Genomic DNA, 17485 nt, shown 5'->3' with positions numbered 1-17485 from the left:
GTTTGGTATTTTTCCCAACACTTTACCCATTAACCCTTTTGTGACCATATTTCTGTTGAGATGCTCTGTGTTTCTTTCAATTACTTTAAATATAACAAAGAATTTAGTAAAATAACTTAGTTATCATTCAGCTAGTGTTAGGAACACAAATTGTGACCAAGGTTTGGTGGAAGATTTTAATTCAAAACTTATGAAAATAAGACATTTGTACTACAGAGCCAGAGCTGGTTTCAGCTGGGTTGGTAATGAAAGGGTCAAGAATTGTTTCTCTATCATATATTTTAACCCTTTTGTGACCATATTTCTGTTGAGATGCTCTGTGTTTCTTTCAATTAATTTTAAATATAACAAAGAATTTAGTAGAATAACTTAATTATCATTAAGCTAGTGTTAGGAACACAAATTGTGACCAAGGTTTGGTGGAAGATTTTAATTCAAAAATTATGAAAATAAGACATTTGTACTACAGAGCCAGAGCTGGTTTCAGCTGGGTTGGTAACGAAAGGGTTAAGAATTGTTTCTCTATCATATATTTTAACCCTTTTGCGACCATATTTCTGTTGAGATGCTCTGAGTTTCTTTCAATTAATTTTAAATATAACAAAGAATTTAGTAAAATAACTTAGTTATCATTAAGCTAGTGTTAGAAACATAAATTGTGACTAAAGTTTGGTGGTATATTTTAATTCAAAACTTATGAAAACAAGACATTTGTACTACAGAGCCAGAGCTGGTTTCAACCATGTTGGTAACGAAAGGGTTAATGCACTAGTTAGTTTTAGATCTGACTGCTTCTCACTAACTATATCTTCCCTCACTTTCTTTAGCCATGCTGCATCCCCATTATTATTTACTGGCTTATCACAAATATCCCTCTGGAACATTCTAGCTTCTTCCTCATTAGACTTCTCATCTTCACTAGTTTCTTCTACTCTATTTATCTGGCAACAAAATCACCTCTGGCTTGTTTTAAGCAGTCTGCTCTGTTGATACTGCTCTATTGTTTTTTTGATATCTGGAAACCTTACCTGCTTCAGCTCTTCTGTGACTATCTCAAATCCTTTCTCTTTGACTAAATAGTTTTCTCAAGAGATCTAAATGTTGTGTTTTCTAACTTGTTTTGTTTCAGAACTTCATCATTGTTTAATGTCCGTTTTCCATGCTAGCATGGATTGGACGGTTCGACCGGGGTCTGGGAAGCCAGGAGGCTGCACCAGGCTCCAGTCTGGTCTGGCAGTGTTTCTACAGCTGGATGCCCTTCCTAACGCCAACCACTCCATGAGTGTAGTGGGTGGTTTGTATGTGCCAGGGGAGGCTGATTAACGGCCACGATCGGTTGGTGCTTTTTACGTGCCACTCGCACGGAAGCCAGTCAAATTGGCGCTGGCATCGACCACGTATGGATGGTGCTTTTTATGTGCTACCGGCACAGGTGCCAGGGGAGGCTGGCAACAGCCACGAATGGTTGGTGCTTTTTACGTTCCACTGGCTAATGTTTACCTTATTTTCTAGCATCATTTTCTACCTCTGCTTCTTCCTATTTTTCTCCTTGTGGAACACCTAGTGTCACCTATATTTTTAAACTCAATTGTACTGATGATAAAGAATTTATTTTCCTAGTGATATCTAGCAACTTCCTTTTATTATCACCTTTTAATGCTGGTAGTCTTTTTCCTCTCCTTCTTTACTCACTCCTCCCTTCAATTCATCTAAAATCTTCTGATCTTCTGATCTTCCCCATTGAAGTCACCGGTGCCAGTTTCCCTTTCCTGATTTGTAATGTTATTACTTTTTCTTGTAGGTTCTTCCTTGGTTTGAACTATATCACGTATGCGTACTTACTTCATCCTGTTTGTGTTATTTGGCTGCTCTATTTCCTGGTCTTTTTCCCTTTAGTTGTCATGTGATATCTTCCACCTCTAGTACTGTCATCCACTTATTTCTCCCAATACCTATTTCTTTACTACCCACAAGGGGCTAAACACAGAAGGGACAAAGAGATTAAGACGATTATATCGACCCTAGTGCGTAACTGGTACTTATTTAATCGAACCCAAAAGGATGAAAGGCAAAGTCGACCATGGCAGAATTTGAACTCAGAATGTAGCGACAGCCGAAACACTGCTGAGCATTTTGCCTGACATGCTAACGTTTCTGCCAGCTCGCCGCCTTATTTCTCCTAGTAGCATTAGTCTGCTCTGCTTGTTTCTGATCTGTTCCATCAAACATACCTTTCTTTAACTAAAGTGCTAACATATATTTTCTGTAACCTCTTACTTTCGGTTCCCTTTCTAAGTAGCACTGCATCACCATCCTGTTCTCTTTACTTATCCATTTCCTCCTCATCACTTTATTAGAATAATGAATAAGGTGGCGAGCTGGCAAAAAAATGTTAGCACGCCGGGCGAAATGCTTAGCAGTATTTCGTCTGCTGCTACGTTCTGAGTTCAAATTCTGCCGAGGTCAACCTTGCCTTTCATCCTTTCGGGGTCAATTAAATAAGTACCAGCTAGGCACTGGGGTCGATATAATTGACTTAATCTGTTTGTCTGTCCTTGTTTGTCCTCTCTGTGTTTAGCTCCTTGTGGGTAGTAAAGAAATAGGTATTTCGTCTGCCGTTACATTCTGAATTCAAATTCTGTTGAGGTCAACTTTGCCTTTCATCCTTTCGGGGTCGATAAATTAAGTATCTGTTACGCACTGGGGTCGTTTGTCTGTCCTTGTTTGTCCCCTCTATGTTTAGCCCCTTGTGGGTAATAAAGAAATAAGAATAATGATTGAGGTTAGTCTGCATCTGTACAGAACCACTTCTGAGCAAGAGGCTTCCCCTTAAAGGTTCTGCCTCATTTATGCTGTTATCACTAGGGTTTCTGTGTAAACTCAGGTCTTCTATAAACTGAGGTAATGATATGCTCCTGAGTGTGTGTGAGTGTGTGTGTGTGTTTTTATCATGACATTGTGTATGTGTGTGCTTTTATCGTGACATCATTATCATTATCATTATCATCATGTTCATCATCATCATCATCATCATTATCATCATCAGGATAGATGAACAGGCACAACTGGTAAGATTGTTGAGTGAAATACAATACATTGCAGAATTTTTTTTTCTAGATGCTTAAATACAGTGTTCAAATTCTGTAAGGATCAACTTCGCCTTTCATTACCCTGGAGTCAATATGATAAAGTACCAGTCAAGTACTAGGATTAAAGTAATACTTCTATTCTTCTATTTGTTTCAGTCATCTGACTGTGGCCCTGCTGGGGCACCGCCTTTAGTCAAACAAATATCAGTCTCTTTTACCAAACCGCTAAGTTACGAGGACGTAAACACACCAGAACAGCTGTCAAGCGATGGCGTGGGGGGGGGAGGACAAACACACAGACACACACATACGACAGGCTTCTTTCAGTTTCCCTCAACCAAATCCACTCACAAGGCTTTGGTTGGCCCCATGATATTGTAGAAGACACTTACCCAAGGTGCCACACAGTGGGACTGAGCCCAGAACCATGAGGTGGTAAGCAAGCAACTTACCACAAAGCCATGCCTGCCCCTAATCCTAGTAAATCTCTTTTTAATTTTCTTGGGTCTTAGGACAGCAGCAGCACAATGGGGTGAGAGTTTGGGGCTGAGGGGAAGGCCATACTGCTGCTAAAAGCTATGACTCACACACAAGCATACACATACATATACACACACAAACAAGGACACAAACACATGTGCACATGAGGATTCACATCTTAGAAGAACAGAATGGAGTAAGTGGACCAAGAACACACATGGAAACGCAAAATGTCATTGAAGAGGTCACAGATGTGTAACAAAAGATTTCTGGACAATGGTCAGGCTTTAAAATAATAAAATGACACTAATAAACGAGTGAAGGAAAAAAAAATATATATATACATATGTAGTGCGTGTATTTATTTGGCCAAAAAATAAAATGACCATCCCAAAATAGAATAATTGGTTAAATCTTCTCCACTAATTTCTGGACTTGTACCATTATTAGAAATAATTATTTATTGAAACAATCAATTTTGATAGTATAAAAAATACTGTTGTTGTATTTAGGAATGATCATTTTGCCAGTTTAGCCAATAAAAACACACGCACTATATATTTGGTGTTAATTTGCTTCAGCGTTATTTATTTCTTACATTAATCATAATCTTATTTCGGCCAGAGTTCTTTTGTCACACTTTTGTGACCTCATCAGTGGTCCTTTGCTTTCTTCTTTCTTATTTGTGTGTCTCTCCTTACTAATGGTCAATCATTTTATTTTTATTGGCTAAACTGGCAAAATGACCATTCCTAAATACAACAACATCTGTTTCAACACACGATTTCACATCAAGAATCTTGCAAAATGAATATATAAACGTAATAAAAAATACTATTTTCGTATAATTAAAAACTCCTATTTTTGAGGACAAACATTTAAAGGAATTTAGCAATTAACTTATTTCTTTTTGAAATGATTTTTCAGAAAATATTTCCAGTTCAACATTAATACCAACAACATCAAGATCAACACCCAGCGAAGTTTCCAAGAACAAAGGCCTTACTGCAACTGTAATAACTATAATTGTCCTCTTCTTTTTAATGCTTTTTATTGGATCGCTTGGTAAGTTATTACTATTGAAGTTATTGTTAATGTTATTATTATGTAGTCCCTGGAGGTGATGAGATACCAGAATCACTACTGCACCACAGAAAATACTTTGTAGCATTTCTTCCAACTTCATGTTCTGGGTTCAAATGTTGTTGAGGTCGACTTCACCCGTTTTATCCTTTCGGGACTGATAAAATAAGTACCAGTCATATACTGGAGTTAATATAATCGAGTGGCCCCCTGCACCAAAGTTTCAGGCTTTAAGCCTATAGCAGAAAGAAATATTATTACTATCATTTGGGTGGCTATCTCATGAATTCTTATCATGCCAGGCAAGATGCTTAGTGGTGTTTTGTCCATCTTTGCATTCTGAGTTCAAATCCTGCCAAGATCCTCTTTATCTTTCATCCTTTCAGAGTTATTCAAATAAGTACCAGTTGAGTACAGAGATCATTGTAATCAACTTACTCCGATCCTGAAATTGCTGACCTTGGGCTAAAATTTGAAGCCATTATTACTTTTATTATTATTACTACTACTACTACTATCATTATTATTATTATTATTATTATTATTATTATTATTATTATTATTATTATTATTATTGAGTGAGAGAGCAGTGCATGCCATCAAAGTGACACTGGGATAAAATATACGAAGCCCAGTATACCCATCATGACTACCCGTCTGATAAGGGTACACCAGGCACATGCATCACAACCATATGTGCATGACCTTGCAGGTGGGGCCAGTTAGAATTTTCTTCTGCTCGAGTAACCCATCCTGCACAAAAGGTCCATGAATAAGGGTTATTTATGGATGTTGAATGAAACACCCATGTTTTCACAGGTGAATTATTCAAACCCCAAAGAATCCTTCCCAACACATGGTTATGATGCTCCCCCACTACTTCTGCTCATGATCAGAGATGCACATATCGTCAGACACTAAGAGACATGATCAACTGGTTAAGGTCAAACAACTGACAAGCAAATCTGTGGTATTGAGCAGAATATTTGCTGTAGCCCATCTTTATACCAAGACAAAACAATGTACATGATAACACTTCCAATCAGTTAAGATCAGAAATGACAAGTGCCACTGCTTGGTACTATTATTATTATTGTTATTATTATTATCATTATCATCATCATCATCATTATCATTACCTCTGCCTTCGCTAAGGCAGAGATATTGTTTTCAGTCGTGTTTGTTTGTCTGTGGACAAGATATCTCAAGAACTGCTGGATGGATTCAGATGAAACTTTCAGGGATGCTTGGCCTCATGACTGGCACAAACTGATTAGATTTTGGGATCAATTTGGTGCTGGACAAGGATTCAGGATTATTTATTTTATTTGCATTACCTGATTACAATCTTATGTTGACTTTCAAGTCTTTCTCAATTATCTCCCTTTAGGCTGTTTCCCAAGTTTTATTTTTGTTTCTCTATTATTAATTTTGCTTGCATCTCTATCTTAGTAGAAACTGATGGATAAAGAAATCAAACTACATAAACACACAGCAGCAAAACTGTTCAGAAATTAAATAACACCAACATATTTTTATGATATATATTATATATTATACATACATATTAATACTTTACAGTCTGACAGACAGAAAGACAAACAGAAACAGATAGAGACAGGCAGGCAGAAAGACAGACAGACAGAAAGAGAGACATGCAAACAGAAACAGACAGAGACAAAAACAGACAGAAAGATAGACAAACTGAAACACAGAGACAGAGGTAGACAGATAGTATGAATAAATATGACAGTATCTGACAAGGTTAGACCTTTGAAATACAGATACAATCCATCTGATAGGATTCCACAGTCTCCATCGACCTAATTCTACTCACAAGGCTAGAATTAACATGAAGCTATAGCAAAAAGATATGTCCAAGCTGTCATGAGGTGGGGTTGAACTCAGGATCTTGTGATTATAAAATAAACTCCTTAACCATTCAGCCATGTGTGTCTATGTGTTAAGCCCTGTTTTATCTAGTGTTCCTTTTCAAAATAACAAGATGTGATTTGAGGGAAACTTGAGACCTATTTCTAGCAGATCTAGCAACCATGTAGAGACTCTCTATGGCTTGAGGCTCAAAGCTCCCTTGATCTCTCTCTCTCTCTCACCCACCGCTCTCTATTTGGATTATAATTATAAAATATGACCAGCTAACGTTGCCTGAGTAGCAAGTTGCCAGAGCAGCTGTCTGGTTTCTGTGCCAGTGACACGTAAAAAGCACCATTTGAGCATGATCGTTACCTGCATTGCCTTACTAACACTTGTGCTGGTGGCATGTGAAAAAACATTCAAGCAAGGTCGTTGCCAGTGCCACTGGACTAGCTCTTGTGCAGGTGGCACGTAAAAAACACCATTTGAGTGTGGCCGTTGCCAGTACCGCCTGACTGGCCCTCGTGCCGGTGGCACGTAAAAGCACCCACTACACTCTTGGAGTGGTTGGTATTAGGAAGGGCATCTAGGTGTAGAAACCCCGCCAGATCAAGATTGGAGCCAATTGCAGCCATCTGGTTTGCCAGTCCTCGGTCAAATCGTCCAACGTATGCTAGCATGGAAAGCAGACGTTAAACGATGATGATGTTATCTGAACTTAAACGCTGGATTGAAATACTTCAGATATATTTGCTTCATATCAATCAAATTTCTACTTCACAGTGCTTCACATATGAAGGAACTGACAGTTATAAAATATCTCCACAATTCACAATTTATTGATGTAAAAAAACAAATGATGGAACATTTATATGCATGCGTAGTCGAGTGAAAAAAAGCTGTGAAATCTATTTCAAATCACTTCCCTGTTGTTTAAAAATCATGGACAGTCATAGCTGGAATATCTTTAATCATAGGTTCATTCTCACTGCATGCCACCTTGAGCAAGTATCTTCTACTATAGTTTCATGCTAATTAAAGCCTTGTTAGTAGATTTGATTGATGAAAACTGAAAGAAACCTGCTGTAGGTGTAGGAGTGGCTGTGTAGTAAGTAGCTTGCTTACCAACCACATGGTTCCGGATTCAGTCCCACTGCGTGGCATCTTGGGCAAGTGTCTTCTGCTATAGCCTCAGGCTGACCAAAGCTTGTGAGTGGATTTGGTAGACAGAAACTGAAAGAAGCCTGTCATACATATGTATATATATATATATATATACATATTATATATATATATATATATATATATATATATATAAACAAAATATTAAGGAATGACCCTGAGAAGGTCGTTCGACTCACTTGAAAAGAGCAGCTAAAAACTCAAACCGCAAAAATATTAGTAATTCTGAAACTAGAGGAAAATAAAAAACATTTATCCCCTTCAAACTTTGTACCCTGCAAGGTTTCAACATCTTCACGCAATCAAATTTAATTAAATTAAATTAAATCCGTTTACGCTTGGCTTGTGAAGATGTTGAAACCTTGCAGGGTACAAAGTTTGAAGGGGATAAATGTTTTTTATTTTCCTCTAGTTTCAGAATTACTAATATTTTTTGCGGTTTTGAGTTTTTAGCTGCTCTTTTCAAGTGAGTCGAACGACCTTCTCAGGGTCATTCCTTAATATTTTCTTGAATGTATCATATAGTCTGTGACTATTTCTATTTTCTCACTTGACCGCTGGTGGCAGAAAATTTTTCTTGAATTTTTTGTTACCCTTATATTGATTGATTATATATATATATATATATATATATATATATATATATATATATAATTATGTATGTATGTATGTATGTATGTATGTATGTATGTATGTATGTATCTGTGTGTGTGTCTATGTTTGTGTGACTGTGCTTGTCCCCCCCCAACATCGCTTGACACAACTGATGCTGGTGTGTTTACGTCCTCGTAACTTAGCAGTTCGGCAAAAGAGATCGATAGAATAAGTACTAGGCTTACAAAGAATAAGTCCTGGGGTCGATTTGCTCGACTAAAGGCGGTGCTCCAGCATGGCCGCAGTCAAATGACTGAAACAAGTAAAAGTGTAAAAGAGTGTCTGTGGAGTGCTCAACCACTTTCATTTTAATTTAATGAGCAGGCTGTTCTGTTGATTGGATCAACTGGAACCCTCATCGTCATAACTGACTGAGTGCCATTTGTTGTTGTTAAATTATGACGGGATTTCCTGCTGGAATTTATTTTTTGGAAGGTTGGTCTTTTAGAATTGTTTCTTTGTAATGTATTTCTGTTGTGAGATTCATTACACAAATTCTTCATTGAATTATATTCAGAAAACTTCTACAATATTCTGTTTAACTCTGTAGCTTTCAGATCACTCAGTCAAATGTAATGCTTATTTATTCACATTGTTTTGAATTAATCATGTGATTGTCTCATAGCTTCAAGATTTTGATGATGTGATTATTTATCTTTAGAATGACATTGTAGGGTAGGTGTGAGAGGCTGAATCTCATAAGTTTGAACATAAAACAAGGAAAATATTCTGGCCAGATATGGTTGGTTTAAACACTAAAGGGTTAAGTCGAGGGTTTTTTGCTATGATATAGAATGAGTCAACAAGCCACAGAATTTCATAAATATGGAGCTTAGCCTTAGAGTTTGCTGTTTTAAGTTGTTACATTTAGATAAGGTGATTGGAAGGTAATCAGTTTTAAATTATTAAGAACTTTGTAGACTAAAGCATACAGAATTAATTTTACTGACCAAACACAATGAAAAGCTTGCACCAGATTTGAACTCATAACTGATGAGTTCCCATTATGCTGTTTACTTCAATATTTTATTCGTTAACTTCTCATTACCCACTTGCATACATTTACATATATACACATTCACCCCACCACACACACAACATAAGTATACATTCCTGCTCATACATACACACAAGACAATCATGGAGATAATAACAGCAACAGGAAAAGAAATTATCAAAATATTGTATTTTATCAAAACCTATCATTTATCAAAATATATCTCTTCTTTTTTTTTCTTTCAGTTTTATTCCGACATATATGTGGCAGTAAGAATGCTCAAAAACAATATGGACTGGTTATATGTTTCCCTCACCCCATGGAACACTCTGCTGCTGTCAAAGAACTAGCAATAATGCTAAACAGTTATACAAGTTTACATGTAAGAAGTTCCAACGAAATAAAATTAAAAAGAAACCAATTTCTTAAGAAACAAATTCAACATGTTTATGACTATTTCAACACCTTCATTATTGTTCATTCAGATGGTCTGTATTATCATTCCCAGAATGAGGAAAAAAATGGAATTGGTCAAGAAATGGCTGATTTTACAATTGAGCTTGTTAAATTCTGCACTAAAGATAATATAAATCAATCAAAGAACATTTTTCATGTAACATTTGAAGATCTGAGTAATTTTGAAAATTCTCAGTTATGCTCAGATTCCCAAGAAAATATGTATTACTTATACAGGCCAAATGTTTTGGCAAATAATAATAGTCTGGACTTGAATCAAATTGAAAATCTCTTATGTGACATAAATGACCAACAGTCTGCAATACAACCAAGTAGATACTATGTAAAATTCCAAATGAACTGGAAAGAAAGTCGAGAAATACAAAATTTAAATGATGCTTTAGTTTCTCGAGACTATAAACAAAGGATGTTTCCTAATTGGTACACTGACATGTTTCCCAAATCTGAAATTAATGATACTTTGTCTAACTTCAGTTTTGACAAGAATTCAAAAGTTTCTGACGGTATGTCATTTGAAGTATATAAAAACAATACATTTACAAACTCTAGACCGAACGGAAGTGACAGCGTAAGCTATACTGTTTCAGAAACTGGTACAGATCAGATATCTGTTTACCTGGAGAGGATTAATGAAAGAAATGACAGAAATGTACAAAGTACAATTGAGTGTTAGTGGATAATTTGCTGGTCAAATATTTCAGAGGACACAAGCCAGATTACAAGCTTGATGTTCACAATTCATATAAGAGTGGCATTTAAGAGAACCTATTACATGGGCATGGTAAACATTATGAGTATTTTTGTACTAGAAATGCTCAGACAGCTCCCTAATAATTGTTAATAGCTTCTTTTATCTAGGTAACCGAATTAGGAGTGGAAGTGGGTATACCAAATGCATGGAGGTGAGTAAGGATGAGGTGAAGAAATTTCAAGGAGCCATGACTTCTACAGATAAAAAAAGGGTTTCTTTTTTCAGAATGAAGGGCAGACTGTATGATGTTTATGCATGGTGATAAAACATGAGCCTTAAATGCAGAGATTTTTGTGAGGACTGGAAAGACATGCAGCAAACATGTTCAACTGGATGCGTGATGTTAGTGTGTACAATTAACACAATATAAATGAACTGGAAGAAAAGTCAAATATAAAAGGAATCAGACGTGGTGTGCAAGGGAGAATATTGCACTTGTCTGGGCAAGTGATGTCCATGGATGATGACTGTTGTATATATATGATAAGTGCTGAGCAATCAAAGTAGATGCAGCTTGTATTTAAGAAAGACCTAGGAAGACATGGTATGAAGTGGCAAAGACTGGTCTTTGGTGCTAAGTCTCACAAAATAGACAACAAGGGAACATGATGACAGTGCTGGAAAAGGCTCCTCTCCAACCTCAATGCAAATATAGTGAAACAATACTAAAATGGAAGATGTAATGGAGACTGGGACACCCCCATTCCACCTTTTTGTCATCTTCTGTCCTTCACTTCTGTGGCACTCTCCTGCATCTCTTTCACTCACCTTTTCCCCACTGCCCCTTCACCTCCTTGCTCTTCTCTCTCTCTCTCTCTCTTTATCTCTCTCTCTCTTCCCCTCTCTCTTGTCTAAATACCAGTGAAATGATGGATCATTCCGCCATCACACTTTTCTTGCCATTTCTCCTTCTCCTCTCCCAGTTTCTTATAATTGACATACACCACTCTACTTCTCCTACCTTCAACTATCCATCAATCACTTACCCACTCATCACTAAACAGGTACCTGTCATCTTTCCTATTTCTTTACTACCCACAAGGGGCTAAACACACAGAGGACAAACAGGGACAGACAAAGGGATTAATACAATAACATCGACCCCCAGTGCGTAACTGGTACTTAATTTATCGACCCTGAAAGGATGAAAGGCAAAGTCGACCTCGGTGGAATTTGAACTCAGAACGTAGCGACGGACGAAATACCTATTTCTTTACTACCCAAAAGGGGCTAAACACAGAGAGGACAAACAGGGACAGACAAAGGGATTAAGTCGATTACATCAATCCAGTGCGTAACTGGTACTTAATTTATCGACCCCGAAAGGATGAAAGGCAAAGTCGAGCTCGGTGGAATTTGAACTCAGAACGTAGCGGCAGACGAAATACCGCTAAGCATTTCGCCCAGCATGCTAACGTTACTGCCAGCTCGCCACCTTGTCATCTTTCCTTCTCTCCCACTATCACCTGCCATTACTGTTTCTCTTCTATTACTTCCCACAAGCACTGACTCGGCTGTTATTCTCTCTTCTACCACTTTCTCACAACAATAATTCTGTTTCTTGCATTGTATTTTCACTTCTGTCACCATTTCATTTTAAGTTCAACTTCTATCATTATCCGCCCTTCTATTTTCCTTCTTACAGAAATAGAAGAGGCTCTTAAGTCTGTGTGTAACAAGGTGACCTGTGCGTAACAAGGTGACTAATGCTGGTACCATGATGAAACCATTGTACAGTTTGTAAAACAGTTAGCAGTTAGTGAATTGCATAAGGACAATGTACAATTGAGAGATTTCTCTAGTCTTGTTGTTAGTATGACAATCTCTTTGGTGTTCTTACCATAATAAAATGTACCAAGTACACTCTGTAAAGTGGTTGGTGATTGAAAGTGCATCCAACTATAGAAGCCAAGCTGAAAGCAGATGTGAAAGTAAGATGTGTTCCTTCAGTCCATCTGGAAGGCCAGCAACACAGACTGTGACAACCAGATTCAGTAAATGACAATGTGGAAAATGCATGTGAAAATGATGACAATGATGATGATGATGATGATGATCATCATCATCATCATCAACATCAAAAGTATCATTGTCAATATTCTAATAAATATTTTTGTAATTAATATCAGTTCTTATCTTCCAGTTTTTATTTTTTTATGTTTTTTCTGCATCACAGTATTTTTTTCTGTTTGAAACATGATCATCACCATCACAATCATGATCGTCATCAATAAAAACCCTACAAGGAAGAAGGAACAGAGGAAGCCACCACCACTGCCAACTCCTGTCAAATTGTCCAATCCACGATGTTGACAGGAATGACAGTGACGGTGGCAATGAAGATGACGGCAATGTCAGCAATGGTGGCAACAACAAAGGCAGTGACAATGATGATCTTATAATAATAATAATAATAATAATAATAATGAAATTATTGTATACAGTGCTCATGTTCACCACAACAAAAAATTTTCATTGGAGAATCCAGGTATCGATCCCAGTATCTCTTGCATGCAAAGCATTGGTTCTACCATCTCACCTAATTCAACAATCATAATAATATGTTTGTTTGTTGTAATAGAATAACAACCCTGAAGTTGAAAAATAAATTGCTATTGGTATATTTTCCTATCAAAAGAAAAAACACTTGAATAAAACTCCTTATTCAAACTGACTGAATGCTTATTAACCCTTTCGTTACCGTATTTATTTTGAGATGCCCTGTGTTTCTTTCAATTAATTTTAAATATAACAAAGAATATAGTAAAATAACTTAGTTATCATTAAGCTAGTATTAGGAACATAAATTGTGACTAAGGTTTGGTGGAAGATTTTAATTCAATACTTATGAAAGTAAGATATTTGTACTACAGAGCCAGAGGCAGTTTTGGCCGGGTTGGTATCAAAAGGGTTAAAGAATAAATATTAGTATTTTGATATAAAGATTTTAAAAAATATTAAAATCTGAGGGATCTGCAGTAGCTTATAATCTTAATTACTTTCAGTTCTATGTAGAAAGGGAAATGATGTTAAAAAGAATAGCATTTAAACCCTCAGCTTTTAAACCCTTAGCTTTTCTGAGACCTTGTCCCAACAAAAAAACCCAAACTGCATTTCATCTAAGCCACTTCTCTCTCTAATCAATTGTGTTATAACTTTTCCTGTTACTTTTTAAAATTTTGTCCATCAGTTTGATGCCTTGGGGTAGTTGCTTCTTTTCAGACCATCTCTTTGCCCTTGTAGCTATTGATATTGACACTGCTATGCAAAGGTGGCCAGCTGACAGAATTGTTAGCATGCCAGGCAAAATACTTAGCAAAATTTAGTCCATTCTTATGTTATGAGTTAAAATTCTGTCGAGGTCACCTTTGCCTTTCATCCTTTTGGTGTCGATAAATTAAGTACCCGTTGAACACTGGGGTGAATGTAATCAACTTAACCCCTTCCCCAAAGGTGCTGGCCTTGTGCCAAAACTTGAAACTGATAATGATTTTGCTATGTCAATCATTGGATAGGACATCTCCTTGTATGTGATTGACTCTGTGCATCTCAGTAACTACTCCTGGACTATACTATTATAAACCTCAACAACTGGTTCCTCTGTTGGGTCTACTTAGCATAGTTTCTCTTTCTCCCTGAAGGTTTTCCTGACATTAGTTGGCCTTCGAGGCTAGTATCACCTTCCTTGAAACATCTGAACCACTTTTGTGTCATATGTTTGTTGACAATTTTTAGGCCTTCCACATTATTGATTTCTTCCACAGGCTGCATAAAATGGTTCTAATTGCAGTTTTTTCACCAATCATTACCAAAGCTGTAAAATAAAGAATAAATAATTAACGTTTATATGTTATATATGAAAATAACGAAGAAACAATTTAGCAACTATAGAAATAATACATTTCTGGATGCAGGCTTAGCTGGGTGGGTGTGCTTATCTCCCCCTTGCAAACATAAGGATACATGAAATGTGTCAAGGCTGACAGGAAGCGTTGCTGCTTCCTAGGGCTAAATAGCAGTAGTATGATTCCCTTCATGGGACTGTCACATTAAGTTGACAGTATACAACTAATTTAGCAACTGTTGGACATCAAGTTGTATCAAATTAATGATATAACATGGAGATACAAATTGTCAAAAATCATCAGAGAAAAATCTAAAAAAACCTTTTGACTGAACCTGGTACATATTCATTCCCAACAAATGTCAGCTGAACCTTCTCTGTACCTATGTCATGCAAAAACACCTTACAGCTTCCATACCTTTCTTCTCTTATGCCTTCTCCATAAACACTTTAAAAGGATTATTTGTAGGATGGAGCCAGAAGTGATATTAAGCAGGTTGGGATTGAAAGGGTTTAAATATAATTTATTTCAATCAATCAATCAATCATCATCATCATCATTTAACATCCGCTTTCCATGCTAGCATGGGTTGGATGGTTTGACTGAGGACTGGCGAACCAGATGGCTGCACCAGGCTCCAATCTTGATCGGGCAGAGTTTCTGCAGCTGGATGCCCTTCCTAACGCCAACCACTCCGAGAGTGTAGTGGGTGCTTTTACATGCCACCAGCACGAGGGCCAGTGAGGCGGTACTGGTAATGGCCATGCTCAAATGGGGCTTTTTATGTGCCACCTGCACAGGAGCCAGTCCAGTGGCACTGGCAATGACCTCGCTTGAATGTTTTTTCACATGCCACCAGCACAAGTGCCAGTAAGGTGATGCAGGTAACGATCACGCTTGAATGGTGCTTTTTACATGCCATCAGTACAGAGACCAGCTTGTTGCTCGGGCAATGATCTCACTCGTATGGTACTCTTAGCGCTCCATTAGCACAGATGCCAGTCATCAAATTTGATTTTGATTTCGATTTCACTTACCTCAACAGGTCTTCACAAGCAGAGTTTAGTGTCCAAAGCAGTAAAATTGTGATAAAATTTGGTCGATAACTAATGAAGAATTGAACACATTCTGTTCCTTGTGTGTGTATTTTCCTGTTTTTCCAAATGGTCCTTTGTTGTCCTACTGTGTCACATTTTTACTTATTATCTCTATCATGTATTTAATGTTAACACAACAAACATGGCAAAATTTATAGAAACCTTGTGAAACAGAAAAGAACAAGAGAATGAATAGTATTTATTCAGATGCCTGTTGAGAGTCTCCCTTTGTTATAAGTAACTGTATAAACTAGGGAGCATGTGTGAGTGAAAGGGCCTGTGTAAGATTGCTTCACCTCAAACTGTTATTATCTTAAAAGAAAAAAAACAAAAAAGAGGGTGGGGACACATTGGAAAATGTAGTCCTAGATATATTGTCTAAAAATAAGATGACATGTCATGGCTGGAATACCTTTGATCATAGTTCTATTTAATCAGTGGAGATTGTCTGCTGCTGCTGCTGCTACTACTACTACTACTACTACTACTACTACTACTACTACTACTACTACTACTAAGTAAAATGAAATGAAAATTTCTTTTAGAGACACGTTGTCATCTGCTGGTATTGATACATCAATTAGAAAGCATTTTTTTCTTCATGATCTCTGACAACTATATCTGGCCTATTGGCCTTAATTTCTCTATCTGCGTGTATTATTATTATTATTATTATTATTATTATTATTATTATTATTATATTATTATTATTATTATTATTATTATTATTATTGTTATTATTATTATTATTATCATTATTTAAATTCTACCAAGGCCAGCTTTACCTTTCATCCTTTCAGGGTTCAGGGTTGATAAATTAAGTACCAGTTAACTTAAGTACCAGTTGACTTTCAAGTTTCACTTGGAAAGAAAAGTGAGGCTGGAGAGGAAGATGCTGTCCTCAAGTGAATTTATGAAAAGGTGAAAGTTGCGAAAATGGTAAGAGTGAATGGTACCACTCTCAGTATAGATCTGTGAGTCAGAGGAAAAGAGTTGGAATGGGTACTTGTCATAGGCGCAGGAGTGGCTGTGTGGTAAGTAGCTTGTTTACCAGCCACATGGTTCTGGGTTCAGTCCCACTGCGTGGCACCTTGGGCAAGTGTCTTCTACTATAGCCTCGGGCCGACCAAAGCCTTGTGAGTGGATTGGTAGACGGAAACTGAAAGAAGCCCATCGTATATATATATATATATATATATATATATTATATATGCATGTGCGTGTTTGTGTGAGTGTGTTTGTCCCCCTAGCATTGCTTGACAACCGATGCTGGTGTGTTTATGTCCCCGTAACTTAGCGGTTCAGCAAAAGAGACCGATAGAATAAGTACTGGGCTTACAAAAGAATAAGTCCCGGGGTCGAGTCGCTCGATTAAAGGCGGTGCTCCAGCATGGCCGCAGTCAAATGACTGAAACAAGTAAAAGAGTAAAAGAGTGGTATTCAGGGTGATCTTGGATGGTGGGCTTCCTTGATCATCCCTACGGTATCAGGAGGGCCCCATCACTATTCCTTTTTTTTTTTTCTTAGTGCCATATACAATGTACTTAACTTCTTTTAATGTATCATCATCATCATCATCATCGTTTAACGTCCGCTTTCCATGCTAGCATGGGTTGGACGATTTTGACTGAGGGCTGGCGAACCAGATGGCTGCACCAGGCTCCAGTCTTGATCTGGCAGAGTTTCTACAGCTGGATGCCCTTCCTAAACGCCAATCACTCCGAGAGTGTAGTGGGTGCTTTTTTACGTGCCACCGGCATGGGGGGGCCAGTCAGGCAGTACTGGCAATGACCTCGCTCATTTTGAAAATCTTTCCATTATATATAAACCCCGAAAATTTACGTCTGTGTTTGTATTGTCCCCTTCATCCTTCACCCTGGTGGCAAATAAAAGAACTCATCATCATCATCATCATCATCATCATCATCATCATCATCATCATTATTTTTACGTTT

General features: G+C 37.3%; 2 protein-coding genes across 4 annotated transcripts in view; both read left to right on the top strand.

Annotated features, from left to right (window-relative positions):
- The window catches only part of LOC115212051, a 69645-nt gene extending 57927 nt beyond the window's left edge, over positions 1-11718 (top strand). For both annotated transcript variants that reach the window (XM_036503197.1, XM_029780860.2), the window contains 2 exons: positions 4497-4634; positions 9606-11718. In XM_036503197.1, the coding sequence (XP_036359090.1) occupies positions 4497-4634; positions 9606-10510 (1043 nt within the window). In that variant the 3' untranslated portion in view covers positions 10511-11718. The remainder of the gene's footprint in view (positions 1-4496; positions 4635-9605) is intronic.
- A 5655-nt stretch (positions 11719-17373) lies between these two features.
- The window catches only part of LOC115212086, a 51458-nt gene continuing 51346 nt past the window's right edge, over positions 17374-17485 (top strand). For both annotated transcript variants that reach the window (XM_036503195.1, XM_029780913.2), the window contains exon 1: positions 17374-17485. This exon is cut by the window's right edge and continues 459 nt beyond it. The gene's annotated coding sequence lies outside the window, so the exon portion shown is untranslated.

This window comes from Octopus sinensis, linkage group LG5 (assembly GCF_006345805.1).
Source record: "Octopus sinensis linkage group LG5, ASM634580v1, whole genome shotgun sequence".
In the NCBI taxonomy this organism is placed as follows: Eukaryota; Metazoa; Mollusca; class Cephalopoda; order Octopoda; family Octopodidae; genus Octopus; species Octopus sinensis.
Note: the sequence above shows the minus strand (reverse complement) of the source record. Positions and strands in the feature narration are given on the sequence as shown.